Here is a 21,239-nt window from a genome sequence, read left to right on the forward strand (position 1 = left end):
GTAATGTAATTACCTTACATGTAAAGGACTTCACTGGTCCGTACACATTTCCAGCCGACCTCAGATTGCTCAATCACCTCTGGCTCGTGCGTTTCTCAAACGTATGACATCATCGTCTGGGAGCTCCTTGAGTTCCTTCCCTCATCATCGCTGCTTATGAGACCAGTCACAGTGGAAATCTGATATTCCCTGCAGGACGGTTGTAATTATTCAACCGTCCTTAAAGTAGTTTATGTCTCAGACCTGGTAACAGATCAGGCTGCCGGTCTCCTTTCATCAGCGGCAGGACACACTTTTCTCTGATATAAAGCCATGCCGTGCTCTTTGGTGATCGTGATAACAGAATGAAACCTGTTTCCATTTAGTTCTTTTGTCCGGATGCAGATGAAAGTTTCTCATTGCTAATCAGAGATACCGTCCATTTTTGCATCTTTGAGATGAAAAGACTAATTTTCACTCCGTCAGGTAGCGACAACATCTGTTTGCTCAGATTGCAAACAGATGTTGATTCAACCAAATAAAATATAAAAAACAAAATGGCGGGGGGGGGGGGGGGGGGGGGGGCACCAACTATGGAAGTATTTGTCGGAAGGTCATTTCTAGATCCTCGTCCTGGGATTTATTTTGGGAGTGAAAGAAAATAAATAAACTGCAAATTTTTTATACATTTTCCTGACTTAGATTAAAATCTTAAAGGCTTTAATTTTCTAATTGTCAATTGTTTGTTTGACAAACATTCAATCCCATCCATCTCAGGTTATTCTGATATGTTGGAGAACGTCCGAGAGGACGTGAACTCGTCTCCATGTTCCTGATCTGGAGGAGAAATAGTGAGAAAACCAAGCAGTCGACCTTTCAGCCTCGTCGGCTCGTTTGTATGAACAACCGGAACTCTTTAAAAGATTTTTAATTAATCCTTGTTTCCTCAAATATTGTCCGATTTCCATTTGAGAACAAAGTATTAAATGCTGCCCTCTAGTGGTGTGTTTTTGAGAAATGTTTGTTGTGGTTTTTTTTATTCGTTTATTTAAAAAAGGACATTGACTATTTACTAAAACTGAACTGAACTGAATAAACCAGGAAGCTATTTTTCCTCTGCTGCAGATGTCACCCTAAAAAAAAATAAAAAAAATAAAACAGAATAACAATATTATACTACTACTATTGTACTTTCGGCTTGTCCCACGAGGGGTCGCCACAGCAAAGCAATGAATAATCAATCAATAATAAGATTATAATACATTGTAAAGCAATTACGTTCAACTCACATATCAAAGTAGTAATAAAAAATAAATAAGGCACCCAATAAAATATTAAAATAACTTACTACAATGGACCACAAAGAGGAGCAAAGACATTAAACACACTAAAATAGCAGCATCGATAAAATAATAAAACAGGCTATAAATAATGTTGTTTTGCTGCAGGATGTCACAAAAAAATACATAAAGAATTTTCATGAAACCTCTAACTCGTGATTCAATGATGATGGGGGATGTGGGAATATTTTCTATCCTTTATAAGTTTTGTTTTTGCAGCACACACATTTATTTTTGAATGCTTTCCAGTTGTGCCTTTTGATATTTGGGGATTTGAACTTCATCTCAGATACGCAATTAGCTAGAATTCAATAAACTGTATGTGTGGTCCTTTTTTTATTATTGTGCTTGGGTAATTTGATGTCATAATTCTACATTTAAATTGTTCATATCTCTTTATATATTAAATGCACCAAAGGATCACATTACATCAGAAATGTGACATTTATATAAAATATATAAATATAAAAACAGGTCGTTATTTATTTAATCCTCTCAGTAATTCTGCCAACTGAATGACTAGGTTATAAGAAACAGTCAATATGAAAATTATCTTCTTAAACAAAAAGATGATCCTCATCGTCACCAGTAGGTGTCGCTGTTCGACAACAAAAGACATCCCCGCAACAAACAATGCCTAATGCTCAAAATAACAGAAAAGTCATTCTCAAACATGGAGCAGTTGATCTGTTGAGAAGACAGACTCACATTTATAGATAAAATAAACAAACAACAAAAAAGGTTAAAAGACTGTGACGTCATCATTTTATGAAACTGCTTTAAAAATGCGTGCAGCTCTGCAACATACGTGAGACGTGAAGAAGAAGCGACACTCCTAAATGAAAAGGCGTGTAGAGTGTTTACCTGTGTGTGTGTGTGTGTGTGTGTCTGTCCCACGCGTTTGTGTGTTTTTACCAGGTGTGAGCTCACCATCCGGTCATGGATAATGAATGTAATTAACTGGTCACTGCAGCAAAAAGTCTAAATATATGATAAGTAATAGTCATGTTGGAGGAAATCACCCGGTAATGTGCCATTCTCTTCCCAGCAGGGACATTAAACGTCTCATTTTGTCCCCCATAATTACCCAATTAAAGCTTATGTGGCAGATTTCTTTTTCCTCTGTGAGTTCTGCAGTACATTCTGAGAGGAGAACAGGGAGAGGAGTAGAATGTGCCAACGTGTACGTCCAGTAAAGAACCAGGAATGATGTCCCTGAACAGCTTGGAAATATTCATTATTTCCTTTTATCTTATGTCAATTTATCCGGCATGGATGAAAAAACTAAATTCTTTGCTTCTCATCTCCTCCCTTTTGCTGTTCCACATTCATGGTGGCTTCTTGTATATAATAATAATAGAATTATTGCTTGAAGCCATTTCAGTGTTTGATAGTTTTCCAATCAGGTTAAGATGGATTATTGGATGATTGACTGCCACCATCGTGGATGATCGGCATCGTACTCTGCCTTTATTATTTCTCTATATCTATCTCCATCTATGTCACAATCTCTCTCATTCTCCAAACCCCCTCCTGCCCGCAGCTTTCTCTCTCCTCCTACCTTGAATCATGGATCTGCTTGAGGTTTCTGCCTGTTAAAGGCAGCTTTTCATTGCTGGGTCTCTGTCCAATTGTGTCTTTGTAGACAAACAACTTGTTGTTCACCTTGTGCAGTTTTACCACAGTGACAAACATCACCTGAACAGAAGCGGGCCAAGGACAGACTCGAGTGGAACTACCATTTCACTCTCTAGGAATGGAAGCAATTACACGGCTGGCATGGCGGCGCAGCGGTTTGCCGAGGTGCCTCGCGGTGCGGATGCTCTGGTTTAATCTGCACCATCTGCTCACGGGGGTGACGTGATTGACTGCAGGAGGTGATGGAGGTCCTGGGGGTTTAGGTAGACTGAACAGGTGCACCAGTGTCAGCGTGAGGAGGATGAGGAGCGTGAGGAAGGGGAGCAGCTGGCAGCCTGTGGATCAGAGGCTGTAATGAAACGCTCCGTGTCGGTTTGATCATTTCAAGCCTGACGAGATCAGGCATTTCAAATAACGATTGGGACGGTTCTACAGCGGAAGAAGATGCCTTCACTGACGGTCACATGCAGTAGGACAGAGGAGCATTAGTGCTCATTGGCATCAGACAAGTCTTAAACAAGAGTGTGCCGACTGGGTGCGAGTATACTGCGTTTTGGTAGTAATGTGATTACATGTTTACGTTGAAACTGGCCACTTGGACTATGGAAGTATGCGGCTGCGGCTGCGTCTACTTCCTGGAGCGTTTCTGTCTCTCCTTCTATCCTCCCTGTGGGCCGTTAGCTGTGATTGTGCGGCTGCGTCTACTTCCTGGAGCGTTTCTGTCTCTCCTATCCTCGCTGTGGCCCGTTAGCTGTGATTGTGCGGCTGCGTCTACTTCCTGGAGCGTTTCTGTCTCTCCTTCTATCCTCCCTGTGGGCCGTTAGCTGTGATTGTGCGGCTGCGTCTACTTCCTGGAGCGTTTCTGTCTCTCCTTCTATCCTCCCTGTGGCCCGTTAGCTGTGATTGTGCGGCTGCGTCTACTTCCTGGAGCGTTTCTGTCTCTCCTTCTATCCTCCCTGTGGCCCGTTAGCTGTGATTGTGCATTTCTTTTCTTAGCAGACGCAGAGAGAAGAGGCCATCTGGACCGGGTCACGCCGTGGCAGCGACCGCACGGCATGCAGGCAGAACTCCTGTCCGTCTAGGCTAAACAACTCCAGCTAACTATGGGAATCTCACCGTCTCCACTCACAGTGGTGCTCGCTCGCTCTTTCTTTTGTTCTTTCGTCACTCCTCTTGAGATAGTTCTACTTACACGAGTAGATAAATCCTTTTTTTGTGTTCCCTGTTTGTTCACACTTTGTCTTTGCCGGACTGGTTTTTACTTCATTCTGGAGGGAAACAGAATGTTTCTGCGCAGACCGAACATTTGGGAACGAGCCTTTTGTTGCTGATTTGAAAGAACAGCTTTCCAGTCTGACAATTGGCAGCATACCGATAGCCTGTAACACACGCACACGCACACACACACACACACACACACACCGACGAGGCTGCTGCTTAGTTTAAGTGTGTGTCGGCCGGGGGGGGGGGACAAAACTCCATTGCCGTTGACACAAAACCTACAATTCACCTTTTTAAACGTGCATTTCCATAACAGTGGCCCCGTTGCTGGTGAGGTAAAGTCCACTTCTCCGTCCTCCCCGGCATTGTGGGCTTGCCTGCCTGCCATGAATGCCGTGTTGTGTTTTGCGTCTGACACTCTTGACCTGCATTTTATGCATTTTATTTTGGGGGGGGGGGTAGGGGTCGGCATGCCTCGCGCCCTTCTCGGGGAACTCTTCTGTGTAAGATAATGAGCTCTCCTGAGGGGAGGTGGGCGACCCTCGTTCATGGCGCTGCCTTTGCTGAGCGACAGGAGAAGGAGGTTGGCGTCTGGAGGAAACGGCGTCCGGTCGGACATCGGAGCCTGTCCTCGTCTCAATAATGAAACGGGGTGCAGGAAAGCGTCTCGTCTCCGGCCTTCCCGTCCCGCCGAGCATCGGCAGGAGAGTTTCATCTCAGCGATTGCATCCAAAGCTTTTCAGATTGACCTGATCGTCTTTATGGTTTCCGGATCTGCTCGGCGCTGTAAGGCCCGATTTGAACGCCGGGCAGCCACACGCGTGACCCGAACCGAACGCCACGACCTCGATTATCTCCTCCGTTATCCGACACACGGGAGCCACCCCTGATAATGTTCGCCTCCCCTGCCTGACGAGAACAAGAAAGCCGCTTGTAATATGAAGCACAGGAGAAAACGCTGCGTGAATATTTCAGCAGGCCATTGATCACGCATCGTTTAGTCATTTATACGCCGTGAACACTCTCAGTTATATGCTGTTTCTTTTTCTTGTCTGGTTTACAGAAATGTGGCTCCTTCACCACTTTTAATTCTTTTAATTTATTTTAAACGTGATTCACAACCCCATTTGGCCATTTCTTCTCCTTTTCTCGTTTGGGCCAATTGACCCTGTGACAAAGTTCTATTCCCTGGATTGTGCTGATCAATTAATCACGATGGATTTCCAATTGTCAGAGGCCCCAGTTTGCAAGATCTTCCTTTATTACCTTAGAGACGGACAGAGCGACCTCTGCTGACCTTCAAACCATCAGAATAAAGATTTCCCCGCGCTATATACAAAATAACTGTTTCATATGGGAGAATAAAAGTTGCATCATTTTTTTTATAGCTCAAAAAAATCTTGTATTAAAAATAATGAGATTGTAAATTGACACCAATAGTCGCTTATATCGAGATCCTCTGAGAGCAAGAGTGAATTTCATGTAAACTGATGAGCGAGTGATTGGCGGTGTAATTGATCCCAGGCGCAGGATTAAAGCAGCATATATTTAAATTAAGATGCAATATTTGCGTTTCACATTCCGGGAAGTGAAATGAAAGTCTTCTCTGCTTTCATTTGATAAATGCCGCTCGGAGGCTGGAGGCTCCGCCTCTTCTTTCATTAGCGTCTGAGTGATTCGGATGAAGGGCAGAAGGTGAATTGATCTGAGCGGCGTCCCGTTCATAGGCAGCGGCCTCTCGATGGGAGACGGGCGGGGCGGGGGGGTCCGTCGGTGGGGGCTCGTTGGGACTCAATGGGTGGGGAGTGATGGAGGCGGATGGAGGACGAGAATGCGGATGAACAGATCTGTCGCTCTGCCATGCTTTGACCTTCAGCAGTCCTTCAGCAGACAATAATAATCTGACTGCCGTGCCCCCCCCCCCCCCCACCTGTTTTTTTTGCCATTTCCTCCTCACACAAGCGGTTTTTCGATTACAGACGTGACACATGAGAAGGAAAGACGCAACAGATTCTCCATTTAGTGACGATAAATCCCACCAGTCGCATTTCTCCAGGGAAAATATGAGGCTAGTTTAGCCACCAGCTAGCTTAGCTTAGTTTATCTGTCAAAATGTGTCTAGACTAGTTAGTTAAAATATTTTCATCATGACAGGAGATTTGTTTTTGTTTTTAACATCCATCGAGTTACTTTTAGACAGAAACAGGCTGTGTCCTTCTCTTTACCATATTTATGCTAAGCTAGGTTGCCGAAGCTTCAGATTTTTGAGTATATGAATCAATAGTGTTATAGATTATTACCTATTTTTTTGGTGTAAATCACAACATCGGGGGACTGAGGTGCTTGGCGGAGGTCTGTGCTCTCCGAGCGCTCCGAGATTAAAGATTGCAGCTTTCAGCTCGTGGTCATATTTGAGTTCAGTGATTCTGAGCCAGCTTGACCCAAATGTTCTGAGACCACATTAGATGAAAGACAACACACAAACACACACTGGTGTCAATCCTCGTGCATGTTTTCGAATCAATGCCGAGCGCGACCGTGTAGAATTAGTGAATAATTAAAGCCCTGCTGACTGGATGCGTCTCCAGCCGTGGAATCAACATCGCCAATTTTTTTTTTTTTAGCATCCCTCCTTAGAATCGGAGAATCTCTTCCTCCTCTAAAGAAGCCAGAAGAGAAAGAGAGACTCAAGAACCCCCCCCTCTCTTGTGCATTAAAGCACACGCCGTAATCCCCTCCCAAATTGTTGCCGCATTTCCATAATGGCGTTTGAGGAGAGGAGTGATGGGGAATGAGAAGCGGCAGACAATGTGAAGAAGAGCGGATGCTGAGATGATGCAGCGTGAAATCTGAGGCTGTGCATTCACGGTTCCTGATGAAACGCGCTGCTTAATGTGTGGCTGCGAACGCTGCTCCCAATGAGAACACAATGATGACCTGAACGGGTTTCGCTCGCTGGCGATGAGCTCGCAATTATGCAGATTGGAAATTAACAAGCAGAATCGACCGAGGAGCGTTTGAAAACGACGCTGCCTTCCCGGCTCCCCGAGAACAGTGCTGTCAGTGTTTACGCATGATGAATTATTCAGGATGTACGCATGTGCGTATGCAAATTGGGTAGGAGTTCTCGGTTGTTGTTTTGACGTCGCTGAAAACACGAGGATTGATTTTAAGGGAACGCTGATTAGAGCAACCGAATCAGATCGGCGTCAAACTGTCCCCAGGTGAATCATCGGTACAAAAGGTTAACAGCAGGGAATGAAAAGTACGATGAAACCACGTTTAGATGCATCATTTGCTAGCATTAACAATAAAAACAAAGTATTCTATATTACAGAACAGATCAGCGGCCATGCAGGAGGTTGCGTGTTTGAAAATGAGCCGGTTTTGTGTGTGAGAAGCATCGTGCGCGGGCGGAGTGAGTCTGTACACGAATGTAGGCGTGTGAGGGTGAAATTAATGTGCTATGACAAAGGGAAAATAACAGAACAAACTGGAGAACAACAACAACAACAAAGAAGTCATTTCGGCACCAGTTTGTGTTCACATTTGGCTGAAATCTAAAGCATCAGCAGCTGCTGAATTTGCACCGGTGCAATAAGCGGGATCACAGAAAACGATGATTAATGTGTGAGAAGCTCCACACACTGCTGCGGCGGGGCCAAGCCAACGTTGCAGTATTGTTCTAAACCACATTATCAACAAATCAATGCCAAACACAGAAGAAGCGTCTGCAGGTGCAGGGGTTAAGTCAGAGGATGGCGAATGGAGGGGGGGGGCAGCTTCTCCGGGGAGCATTGACAAATCCCCAGATATTGATTGGATGCAGGAGCTTCTGGACACATGAATCCAAACTGATCCTATCAAATCCCGAGTGAGACGTTGGACGCCGCAAGCAGAAGAGGAGACAAAGACACATGTACTGCAAGAGGACGCACGTCTCCACGACGACCTCGGTGCCGCTCGGTTTACTGCACACAGCAATATGAAGGACCGGGTGACTGATGGGCCTGGAAGAGTGTGTGTGTGTATATGTGTGTGTGTGTGTGCGCCCGCGCGCACACGTGCATGGATAGGTGCTTTCCATCTTGACAGCAAGATACAGAACTTGTTGTAGCTACACGTCAGCAATGCTCAGCAGGAAGGCCTCAATGACCTGGATGGTTCATCCCTCTGGGACAACACACACGCACACACACACACACACACATGTACACACTACACACACGCACGGCATGACCCCAAAGCTTCATGTGTGAACATCTAGAGTGCATGTAAAACTGACAGCGTGACATTTCTGCAGCTCCCATTGGCTTTTCAAGAACTTTCAAGAACTTTCCAGGGAGTTTCGTCTCACCGTTGCTGCGAGACCCGAGGCTTTATCGATGCGGGTTCAGGCTTCAGCTGAATGAAAGCATTTTAAAAATCTGTACGAAACTCAATGCTGAGACAGAAAGCAGAAATCTGGCGAGGAAAGACCAGCAACGAGAGCTAAATGTGTTCGCGTTGGACTAATGAGGTGGAACATTAGGGCGAAGGAGCTATTTGTTAGCAATAAATCGAACAAAGGGGCTCGAATACATCTTTGCGTGGCAAGCTAAAAAGTTATAGAACATTTGTCCCCTTTTCTTAGTATAATTAAGGGGAAACAAATTGATCCAGATTGTTCGTTGATTCCCAGAAGCTCTCTGAAACATCCATACAAGAACCAGGAGAGTTTAAAGGTTATAGCTAAAGTCGCTACTCGAGAATGTAAATCTACAACTTCCTGCGTTCCCATTGCACGCTTCTGCATTTTGAGGCCCATACTGTACGTTTCTAAAGGCATTTAAAAAAAAAGATTACGTCAAAAAGCAAATCGACTCATTTTAAACATGCATTTCCTGCAGTGACAATATCTGACCATCAGGTGGCAGTGCTTTTCTTCCCTGTGCAGTGTTTCAAACAATGTGTGTGTGTGTTTTGGGAGTTGTCATCCGTACCTTACCAGCCATGCAGACCAATAGCGTCGTGCCTCTGAAACAACAAAGCATAAAGGTCACGTCAAATATTCTCTGTAACGCTGCAATGATGGGACAAAGGCGCAGCGATCCATATTTACACGAGCCCGTTTCCCAGCATGCACGGCTCCAACCACATTATCGTTGCTATTTCACTGCATTCCTCACATCACCATCTAAAGCGACTCAGTTAGTCGCGCATACTTTTACTGATAGATCCCGTTGTTTCACGGTCATCTATCGATCGTGCGATTAGCAGTGCGGCAGGGTCCGCCCACTTTGCGTCCAGTTGAGAGTAATGCTTATTGAGTGAGCTGTCGATGGTAAAGAAGGGCACTGACCAAAGGGGATGGCGGAGGGGGTGGTTCGGGTAGCAACAGCAACCGTCCTGACCTTTACCTCGCCGCCACATTCCGGCTCGTTAATCTGATGAGACAAACCGGCGACCGCGATGACCTCCGCCTGTGGCCGCCGCCATCCACCCATCGCCTTACCCCAAACTGAGACTTTATTATATCGGGCTCAAAATGGGAACCTGCGTTTCACCACAGAAGTAGGCGCACCCATTACCCCGGCCATCCTTCATCCTGTGGGCGATGATGCAATTTTAGAGCCAAAAATGCAATCGTGCCACGTGATCCAATCTCGGAATACGACGCTGGGATTAAAGCGCACCCTCAGGCCAGTCCTTATTTTCCTATGTTCTCGCTTCAAGTTGCTTTTATTCTTCACCAAAGAGGATGAAAAAAAGATTCTGTGCCTTGCTGCAACAGAATATGCAAGCTGCAAGTGAATAAATGGATGCGGAACAATAGAAATTTAATGGGGGACGTCCTCCATTAAAAAAAAAACAAAGTCGTCTCTAATTTAAAAACCAAATATTAGTTACGTCTAATAGATGTGGGCGTGTTTGATGCAGGATTAAGGATCTGAATTTTGCAGGCTGGATGTGGGAAAGCAGATGAGGCAGTGGAAATAAATTCTCCTGGGATGAGTGAGGGCAGGAGAATAATGGAAGGTGACTCTGAGAGGATTATCGGGGCGGCAGGTGTTTGGAGGAAGAGGAAGATCAGAGCCTCAGGTGCAGATTTATGTTTTTGGTAGTTAAGTTAGCACAAAGGTGGTTATTGTCAGACAATCACTTCTATGGTGTTTTCCCACGATGCAGGCTTCTCCACACAAACCGCAAGCTCTGCCGAGCTGTTTTCAGGCTTTGCTTATTTCAAAACGGAACATTTTGTTCGTCCAGAGCAGTTTTTAGTTCAGTCAAGAACTTGACTTGAAGTTTATTCTCATCGCATCATGTGAGCCAATCCTTTTAGGCTTAATTTCCTGGATTGAAATATCATCTGCTCTCATCAGTTGAGCGACACATTGAAACAAATATTTGAATATTTGAAGGTAAAGAAAAAAATACACTGTATTCAAGTTTTTCCAGTTAGATATATTTGAACATGAAGTGACATGAAGTGACACGAGCCGTTTTAGACTCTGTTTGCTGCCAAATCGGAGTGTAATAATAATAATAATAAACTTTAAAGGATACTATAATTAAAGCAAATGTCCCAGAGCATCTATTCAGACAAACAGTTAAAATTAATGACCTGTGCCGGTGCTGGCAGGTTGTCCTGGCAGAGTGGGATAATGCGCTGCATTCACAATCCGGACCAGATCGTGGCGCTTATATTGCCGTCGGTGCCGAGCGCGGTCTAAAGCAGATGGCTAAACAGAAGCTCCGTGACCGGAGGCGGAGTGTTGACTGCCGATCTGGACAGGATAGTCCCGTCTCCCCGGATCTGAAGTTGTTTAAAGTTGGGGTTTTGTCCTTCTTTGAGTTAGCGGCTAACTGCTACTGGTGCCACAACTGGATCAAAATAAATTTTCGTTGGAATTCACCATCAACATCTAATTATAATGTATTTATTTTTTAATTATGAAATGTTTTGACCCAGATTTGACATTGACATTTGATTTCCTCCCTGAGGACTAATTATGAGAAATAATTTGCTGTAAGAAACAATTTATTACTTCTTTCACTCGTCTTTCCTGATTTTAAATATGTATGTTCCAGCTCTGTAAACCAACAGCGGATAGAAAAAAAGCTACCAGCTAGCTGAACAGAGAGAGGCTCTATAGCAGCTAAAGACAAGCCAGATCTGAATAGCGCCGCTTTGAATTTGCCAAATGTGTAAATAAGCCACCGTCATCGCCAGTTTGATTGACAATATTGTGTTTGAACAGGGTAGAAAAAACAATTCCTGAATAACCCATAAGGCCCCTCTCCACCAATCACGATCCAGCAGCTGGGCAAATATTGACCCGTATACGTCTTTCTCCATGACCCCATGTGCTGACCTCACCCATACCAGCTCCCCGTTTACCCCCGGCTCCCTCTGTTGGCCCCTAAGTCGAAGCCGCCAACCTCACAAGCACAGCAACCGAGCAACCGAGTCCTGGTGGCCACCCGGGTCTGTGGTCCCTGGTGGGAGCGTTGTGTGAGACCCAGGAATTCACAACAATTAAGAGTTTGGGCAAATACAGCGAGTCGATCCACACAAGAAGCCGGTCAGCTCATTTAGACAGGACCGGAGGAACAGAGCTCTCTTTCTTTCCTTGGGGATGTTATGTTTCTTCGTTCTCCTGACCGACTGTTGGAGCGATTGCGCAGACAGCTTGACGTCTTTAGCGTTATCTCCGTGTCGGAGAGCCAAAATTAAAAATCAGATGCCAGAGCTGTGTGGAAAACATGGAAAACACGGATTTTCCATCAGTGCCCTCGATCGCAATGGCTGATCCGTCTGCTATCCTGAGACACAATTAATACGATAAAAAATAGAATCCAGCAGAGGGCAGCACTGCTGTCACAAAGGGACGGAAACTCAATGACATTATAAAGTATAAAAATAATACAAATAAGACAAACCATGTTTAATCCTCTACCTACGGATGGTGAGGACGCATCCGTCACAAAATCTTCATCCATTTTCATGTCTGCTTTATCTGACTTGCGGGTCACGAATGTTACTGTATGGATCGGCAAACCATTTAATGACGCGTTCCACTTTACAAAATACTCAAGCCCAGAGTGCCAACAGTTACTTCTTTAACAAACTCATTGGTAAATTAACTGTTTTTACAGTTTTTTGCGACATTTAAAAATGCTCACTTAATTAAGTGCCTTCGTTGACCGTTATACATAATAGTGCACATCTATAAGTCAATGTTGTGTAGGACACACTCAAAACTCACCGCAGTCGATAGGAAAGCCTCCTTTATTTATTCTCCATTGGTGAAGGGCTTTCCTTGTCTCACTACGAGAGTACTGAGCTAAACATGGCTCCCTCTGGAGAACATCAGTAACCTACGGTGTCCTACGAAGGACAAACAACTCAAATTGATTGGCTCAGCAGAACGATATGCAGTGCTACAGCACCACCTAGGGGCGTGTTTCAGTTACTGCCTTACAAAATACAGTAAAATACAATATGTTTTAACGGCAGCGCATTGCAGGGTAAAAAAGTTTTGACCACACTAAATGTTGGCCAAGTTGTTGGACAATGGGGGTTTTGCTTAACGACAAAAGGACCAGCTGTATTAGTTCCATCTGGTGAAAACTGTATTTTATAGTAAACCATTGAACGTACCCTGTTTATGCAGGGTGTGTTCTGGTGATTTATGAGGAACAGTCTGTTGGATAAAATGCCAAAGGACAACAGCAGAAGAAGAAAGAACGAACGGCGGAGCGTCTCGGTTAAGAGGGGCGTTCCACTCCACTTCTTGTTGTGGCATTGCAGAGATAAATGCCGGGAACCCACCAGACGTCATTTAATGGAGCAACAGTAAATTAAAACATGCTAACTAGCAGATAAGCGCATACGCGTTTAATATTAGAGGAACAAAAGTAGCCGGGCAATGCTTTTATTTCTACCAGCCCTGTGTAATTGATTTTATTTTAAGTATTTTGGGGGAAAAAATTTGAACCATTTTTGTAAATTTGAAATCAATTCAAACCTTTAGATGTTATTTATCGTTAGAATAAATAGCGGCCGTACATTTTGGAGTAATTAAACATGTTCTGGTTGTTACGGCTGCACGACAAATGCGTGGCTGTGATGCATTTGTCTGTAGCGGACGGGTGCCTTATTGATCGGCCCATGTAATCAGCTGGATTGATTTTCATGTAAATTTGTTGCCATTCCTCGTAAGGAGCTCGAATCAATTAACAGTCCGTACAATCATCAGTTTGATTCCTCCTTTGGAAGGATTTCTGCTTGTTGCCCCGAACGAGCCACCAGTAAGGAACGCGCCCATCTCCTCGGCTACCCGTCTCCATCCTCCCGTTTGCTTTGAGCGGTAGATTTCTGCTGCTAGCATAGCAACTGGTTCAGTCCTGTCCCCGGTGCGTGACCACACTCTGGAGCTTAATTAAAACCCACTGTGCATCCATATGATGATTAAACAAAGAGAGAGAGGAGGGGAGGGTGGTAAAGATGGAGAACGATAGGACATCTTGGGTCCGGGTGCAGTTGGGATCCATTCTTCCATGTTTCCGTCATTGATGGATGAATATATCGCTTCATTCGCCGTTTTTCCGTGCAACAACTGTATTCAGTTCCAGCCAATGCGACCTTGGAACTCGACCTTGGCACAAGACAGCGAGATTAGACGATGAAAAATCAGCTAAGTTAAGTTAACCTAGACCTTTTGCTATGACTGAGTTATTAAAGATTGATGTTTAAATTATTTAAAAAGAAAACATTATTTCTCTCTTTGATGCTTGGCTTTATTAAATATTAGCAAGCTAGCATGAGGCTAACAATTAGCATGTCTGATGTTTTAAAAGGCTCCCGGTCTCTCCCTTTTGGTGACGGCCAAGGGAGAAATTATAATGGAGACACGGAGAAACATTCCCATGAAAGAGTTGTGATCGTCATCGAGGAAGTAAGAAGTTGCACAGGATGAATCCAAGGATTCTTCGGTTTGCCTTCCCCCCTGTTGACAAACAAACAAACTCCTGCAAAACGAGCTCTGCGATTTACAAAATAAAACAGATTCTTCATAGTTTTTGTCGGCTTTGAATTCACGGCTGGATGTGAAGCCGTAGGAGGAGAAAAAAAGGACGAGCGCATCAGCGCCAGACTTTTCTCTTTTGAAATCCTCTGGAAATGTATTTTCTGATTTGAACTTGAGAAAGGACATCGTCCGTCTCCGCCTTTGCTTCTCCATCCTCGCACTATCCGTGATTTGTTTCCTCCTCCAGCATCCTTCACGCTGCTTTCCACAACAACCCCTTCATCTCCATCCCTTGCTCTCTTTGTCTTCGCCTCCGTCTTTGTCCTTCTCCACACGTCACCGCCATCGTGTGTGTGTGTGGGTGTGTGTGTGTGTGTGCCGGGTGGGAGGGATGCGATTCCTCTGCCGATCCCCCCCCCTTTTTTTCCTCGGGGGGCAATGTTGCACATGCTAACCGTGAGTGGTTGCGTTAGCATGAATGTGTGAAATGAGAACGTTGGGGGGGCTACGGGGTTTTTCCTTCACACATGACGACTGCTTATCTTTGCATTTTAAGCCCAGCTCTCGGCGCCGCTGCAAAGGCCACCCGATTTATCTCTCAAACACATCCAAGTGTAAATGTGTCAGAAGGGCTGCGGTACGGCTCGCATGATCGGCTCCTGCAGAACGATTCCCCCGGCGCACGTTGCAATCCCATCAGCCCTCCTTTACCCAGAAACAGTCACTCCATTAATACTTTCAGTGCCACGTCTCCTGCGGCCCCGATCACGTTCACGCTCACGTTCTCCATCAGTCACCCTCACCGCACGGGAACGCCATCTTAGCCTGGAACCAGAGGCGAGAGATAAGGGATGCGGGAAGTGTCAGATTTACACCGTGTTCCTAAACCACGCTGGCCTATTCACAAACACAAACATGAACACGATCCGGTTTACGCTATGGACGGGAGATCATCTCGACCGCTGGAGATTTGCCGGTTTTACACGCCGCTGTGAAACTATTTACTGTCATCAGATCCACCTGCACACTTCCTTACTGCATTTGTAGGAAGATGATGTCACTGCTGGTAAAAGAAGTTGCACACCGCTCAAAGTGCTTCACAACAAGCCTTTGTGTTTACAACTTGTTGTTTCGGACAACGGCGGTAATCTGTACCAGATTAGAACACACACTATGGAATATCAAAGGGAGCTGACAGGACAGTTTTAATTATTGGTGACCTGGAGGAGGGATGTCACCTGGGAAATTTGTTATGGCTGGGAAATCTGGAAACGGTAAAAGTAAAGGGAGAAAATAAAAACCAGAGGTAGGAGGTAAGAGGTCGGCGTGACCTCTGGCCTCCTCCTCTCTAGGCTGCTCCCTTTGAGCCACTAAAAGCATGCGCCGTGAGAAGCCAGCAGACAGCTGCACCCCCCCATCCTCCCTCTGGGAGATGGAGGCCCCTAAACTTCCGGAAATACGGAGGGGTCAGGAGGATCAGGAGCCCAGGTGAGGTGGTCCGGCCAGCGATGGAGCTTCTGCACGGTCGGGACTCCACCTCCTCAGCAAGTCACCGATGGATTCAGCTCGTCAGTGTTAGAATCATCAGCCGCCGCAGCCACCACCACAGCTGTCAGGTATTCCCACATCCCAGCTTCTTTTAATATGTGAGTATAATGTAAAAAAAACAGTCACAACTACTACATAAAAAAAAAAAATCCTTTGATGCATAATCCAGAACACGAGAGAGAGATGGAAGAAGATCCGATTGATCCGTGTTGGATCCCCCTTTGTCCCAAAGTTCAATCATGCATCGGGACTCTCAGTGATTAGAAGTCCGGCACTGGCCTTCATCGACCGGGAGCTCGGAATCTCGTTTCCAATAAGCTTCGTCTGGCCAGCCGGCCGCGAGTTAATGTGGGGAACAGTAAAGATTGATCTCCAGCGTCTCAGTGGACTGCAGGAAGCACAAACCAACCCAAAAGGAACCCAAACACACACCTGAGCTGTAAATTAAGCTTCTTTACCCACACACACACGCACACACACACACACACACACACACACACAGAATAAGGACAACCACTGGATATTTCCTGACTAGAGCTAATTTATTATCACCGTCATTGTTTATCTTGCACAATGGAAATAACAATCCAGACCATATTTTACACACATACAGCACATACACTATATGTGGATATGTATACAGATTTAGAATTAGGATGTCTCGGAACAATTCAGAAGCATAAGTTTGTGGGAACGTACAGCAGAAATCCCCGACGATGTTCATTAAATGATCTCATATTGACCTGAATGATCGTGTCATAGCAGAAAGGCCGTGATCTCAGCAGTGAGACAGACAGACAGACAGACAGACACACGTGTGATCATGGGATGACTTTAATCACCTCTGTTCCTCTTTTTCCCCACCATAAAGTCCCGGAATGTTCTGATTCTGGATGAGCATTAGCCGCAGCTAATAATGCATATGTTGTTTGGATGGCTTTCTGTTTAAACATTGCAGGACAAACCTTAAAAAAATACAACTGCATAGATTAAATAGAAGTTTTACTCATTTTAAATTAACTGCATCTCTAAAAGCTTCCAAAGCAGTAACAATAAAATGCCTGGTGGTCTTTTCTCTGTCGTCCCTTGCTATTGATGGATATTCTGTAGTTTGTGGTTCACTTTTATATTTCTACAAATCTAAAATGCATCTCGAGGGATTCAGATCAATGACGGTTCAGAAGATGAAATCAGCATCTTCTGCTGCTCTTCAAAATAAAAGTAATTTCTTAATTAAGCATCTAGCGACCGCGCTCCTACATGAACACAATTCTTTGTTTTGCTCAAACAGCTTTGATTTTGATTTCCCATAATTCACAGCAATTCTATTCTCTAGTTTGAAAACATTGCTGCTAACTCTGTCCCGACGAGCCGATTGAGATTAAAGTTCCGGAATTAAAAAAAAGAGACAGAATGTTGACATTTAGCACACACCAGTTCTTATATTTTACTGCATGTAAAATTCTTAATGCAAACCAGCCACACTGGGCGAGAGAGCGTTGGAATATCCCCGTGATAAACGCTTTGATGACTCTTCCCTTTGGCGCCAAACATTCCTGCAGGAAGATTTCACAACGCGCGTCTGTAAACTGCTCAATCGATCAAAAGGCTTTGATTGACTTTGATGTTTGACACTGACTTCATGGGACAGATTTGCAGAGTCCATCACCTGCAGAGCAGATCTCTTATTCATGAAGGGATGAGGATGATGAGGCAAGCGGCCCTGATGGCTGGGTTTACCAGAGGAAAAGGTCACTCTGCGTATTTTCATCAATACCAAATATCAAACAGATTAACTGGCAATGTGAGACGGAACCATCGATCGCAGCATTTTGAGATTATTTTGCCAATATTTAGCTAAATATCACAGTGTTGCCATCACAGGTCAAAGAATGATCGACTAGCACTTCTTGTTTCTCATGCAGAGCTGCTGCAGATTTTCTCTTCCCAAATCCATTTACATGAAATTACGATTTGACTAATCAGAATTATTCCACATATGCTGGAAACAAATGAATCAATTAACAATCATATTGGATGGTCATTTGGCGCCGCGGCGATCAATTTCACATCGTTTACATGACGGGGCTCATCGCACAAGGTTTTGGATTTACGGAGAAATCCGAGCCGGAACTTTTTCAGGGAACCCCAACCATAGGAACGTCGCTCTTCCATCCATAACAGAGCGAGAAACACAGAAACTGCTTGACGAGATTATTCCAGATGGAACCAGGTTATAATCTGGAAGTGCTCCACACCAGATCTGAACACCGTGAATTAAACTTTCTCCACATGGGATGACGTTTGAAACAGCTCAAATCAAAAAACAAAGAAACCGTCACAAAATAAAATCGCTAGTTGAACTGCTTTCAAAGTTAGTCCGTGAAACAAAGGTCGCTCTTTATGTGTGTGTGTGTGTGTTCATGCACTGCTTGTGTTTCTGTCCGGCGTGCCAGGAGTTTCGATATACCGTTAAATACACGTGCACATCTCTACCTCGCTGTTAGCATCGTGCATGTTCCCTTAATTAAAACCTGAGAGACCGGCCGAACGCTGGGGTGAGTTCGGCCTAACAGAAGCTGACAGTCGGCGTGCCGCTCAACGTCCATCCATCTCCGTCAATAGCCTCTCTGTGCGCGACCATTACTGCGAACACAATGAAGCACTTTGTCTATCCGGGATTGACAGGAGGAAGAAAGCCGAGCTGCAACTGCGGTTTTGGCAAGAGAGGAAGTTATCGTGCTCGAGTACGATCAGCAACGGTCGTGGGCGCCAGATGGCTAGTAGGCTGCTACTGTTAAAAAAAAAAGGGGGGTGGATCATGTAACGTGAAAATAAAAATCACTAACAGAGAAGATGGTGAGAAAGACGCTGCAGCCATTCCGGTAGCGTTGGAAGAGTTGAATGGAAATACGCTGCGAGGAAGTCGAGAAGCAGCTCGGCACACGATCTCCGACAAATGAGACAAACCGGCCTACTTTTGGAGGTGCTGACATTATCGTCATTATGTCCAGTATTTATGCTAAGCTAAGCTAATGCCAGCGCTGGGAGATAAGCCTGGGAGACTTGAAGATTACGGTTTGAAGTCGCCACGACTTTTTGTGCTCGATTATCTTGCTTCGCATCCGTCAATCATTGTACCGATTTTAAAACGCGTATCCAAACGCCGACAGCAACCGCCAGCCCGTTAGCGACGCGTCGAGCTTCTTGCGGAGCTGAAACGGCACGTGGAAAAGACTTTATAATCTTTAGGTTAAAAAAAAATAAAAAAATAACAAGTTCATTATGGAAGAGCATGTTTCACACAAATTCAGAACGTTCCGTGCAACAGCGTTATCAGGCTGTTAAGTTGCATGAGGTACTGGCATTGTTTCTACAGACACATTGTGATGTCACGGGGGGGTCATTCTGCAATAAACAGACAAACAACAACAACAGCTACAGCAACAACATTAATATTGTTATCTTGAGGTAGAACATTAACTACAGCATTTGGAAGTGCTTTATGTCGGATACTCCTATTTCCGCCTCGCTTTGACGAGTGGCGCTTCTTGACATCTGAGGTAGTGCGGCGACTGATCCTGTGATTTTCAAATCCATGAGTTCGTCTGTACGTTAAGCGATGGCGAGCCACAGGGGAAGGACACGTCCCTAAAAAAAAGCTTCCCGCAACACATTCATTCCGGCTGAGGTAGGTTTTCGTTGACTCGTAAAGGTTCACGCGGTCGCCTTTATTTCCCGCGTGAAGGATGAGAACTCATAGAAAGTGTTGATACCACTGCAACAAAGTCCTGAGACGGAATACGTGGAATGCCTGGACGAAGGCTGGAGTCTTTCGCGAGTGGGAATGTGGAGTCGTCGGTTGGTGGGCGCCGGCAGCCACACAAAGTTAAAGTTGAGTCCAGAGACCTATAACTGCTCTGACATGCAGAATACTTCTAGGGTCTCTTCTCTGCGCGCTGCCCGACACCACAAAAAAGAAAAAGACCAAATTGTACAAATAAAGAACATTTAACCAGCCGTCCTTAAGAAGAGAGATGTCCCGAACCCGAGGCTAAAAACACTCCTGCAGATCCTCAACGTTCCGATAAAAAAAAAAAAAAAAAAAAAAAAGAACTTTGCACAAATGGAAATATTATTTTGAAAGGAAACAGCAGTCAACCTGAGCGAAAGAGAGGAGTCTGAGTGGACGCCGTGGTCAGCGCCACCTGAATTAGCCTTCGTAGGCAATCAGCCTTGCTCCTGCTGACCTGCTCCCCCTGCAGGAGGCTCTCGGAACGGCATCTCTCGCTCCACTGCGACCCGATCCAGCGGTATCGTGGACAGCCGGGCTTCGTTCAACACGTAGGAATCAGACTGGAAGCACACGCAAAGGAAACATTCAGATAACCGGAAGGACACAAATGACTTATAAAGTTATAATACTAATAAACCGGCTTCCCATTCACAATTGCTTTTCCCGATGGAATGGTCGTGTGCTGATTGGAAATACATCAGAGTGGGAATTAGAGTGAAATTGATTAGGAGGTGAACTCCACTTTATTACAGCCACGGCTCCAGGCATCGATTTTATCTCTTATTGCATTCAATAAATCAGATGTGGGATGAATTTGATCGAAATTCAATCCAACTGCCGACACCCTTTGAGAAACTATGAAATTATGATTCAAATTGAAATCTGCCGTCAATGCGTGTTTAACCAGATTGCGCTGAGTCATGCTTCGAGGTCTCACCAGGCTGGCTTCTTGCATGTTGGGCTGAGTGAAGAGCCTCTCAAGCTCGTTGCTGTCCTCCACTTTCTTCCCCGCCACGCTGCCGTTGACCTCCGGCGCTCTCCTGGCTGTCCCGGTCAGCCCAGCGGCCCCCTGGGACGAGGACGAGGACTCCAGCACCGCGCCGCTCCTCGCCTGGGGGGTGGCCTGGATGGCCTTACACATCTTTAACCTGTAGGTCACACGGACGCACCCGACGTGAGAGTCACTTCCTGGCGTCAGGAGTCGACGAGCCGCGCTCGGACCCACCTGCCGCGGTAGCTGAAGACGAGGAAGAGGATGCAGAAGATGATGCAGGTGACTCCGATGTGAATGCCGATTACGATGCCCGTAGTGGACGTCCTGCCCTGCTCGTCTTTCACGCAGTCACACGGGACGTCCGACACTGAGGAGACAAGACACGCCTCACAGTCGCGGCGCCGGCAGCGTTTGCGTGGGCGATGAACTAACGTGTGCCGGGGCGGCGTGTGAGAGGCTCGACCCGAGACGGGACTGCGCTGAGGTGTTGCTGGGCGTGTTTGCGTGCGTTAGATAATCACCGGACTTCTCCACCGCCTCCTGAAGCGAGACGACTCGCGTGGTCGAATTGCCGTCGCCATGTTGGTTGAACGCCAGCAGCTTGATCTCGTAGGCGAGCGCGGGATCTGGACGACAGGAAGAGGGAGCAGAGGAGAGGGTAAAGGAATGTCAGCATCCCAGAGGCACACGGACTTCGTCTGTCTGAAGGT

General features: G+C 45.5%; 1 protein-coding gene across 1 annotated transcript in view; it reads right to left on the bottom strand.

Moving 5' to 3' along the window:
• Nucleotides 1–19,969: 19,969 nt before the first annotated feature.
• The window catches only part of igdcc3 (immunoglobulin superfamily, DCC subclass, member 3), a 28,894-nt gene continuing 27,624 nt past the window's right edge, over nt 19,970–21,239 (bottom strand). The window contains exons 11-14 of the mRNA XM_068739998.1: nt 21,051–21,155; nt 20,761–20,896; nt 20,473–20,683; nt 19,970–20,095 (exon numbers count right to left, since the gene is read on the bottom strand). Of these exons, the coding sequence (XP_068596099.1) occupies nt 19,970–20,095; nt 20,473–20,683; nt 20,761–20,896; nt 21,051–21,155 (578 nt within the window). The remainder of the gene's footprint in view (nt 20,096–20,472; nt 20,684–20,760; nt 20,897–21,050; nt 21,156–21,239) is intronic.

This window comes from Brachionichthys hirsutus, chromosome 1, assembly GCF_040956055.1.
Source record: "Brachionichthys hirsutus isolate HB-005 chromosome 1, CSIRO-AGI_Bhir_v1, whole genome shotgun sequence".
Taxonomy (NCBI): Eukaryota; Metazoa; Chordata; class Actinopteri; order Lophiiformes; family Brachionichthyidae; genus Brachionichthys; species Brachionichthys hirsutus.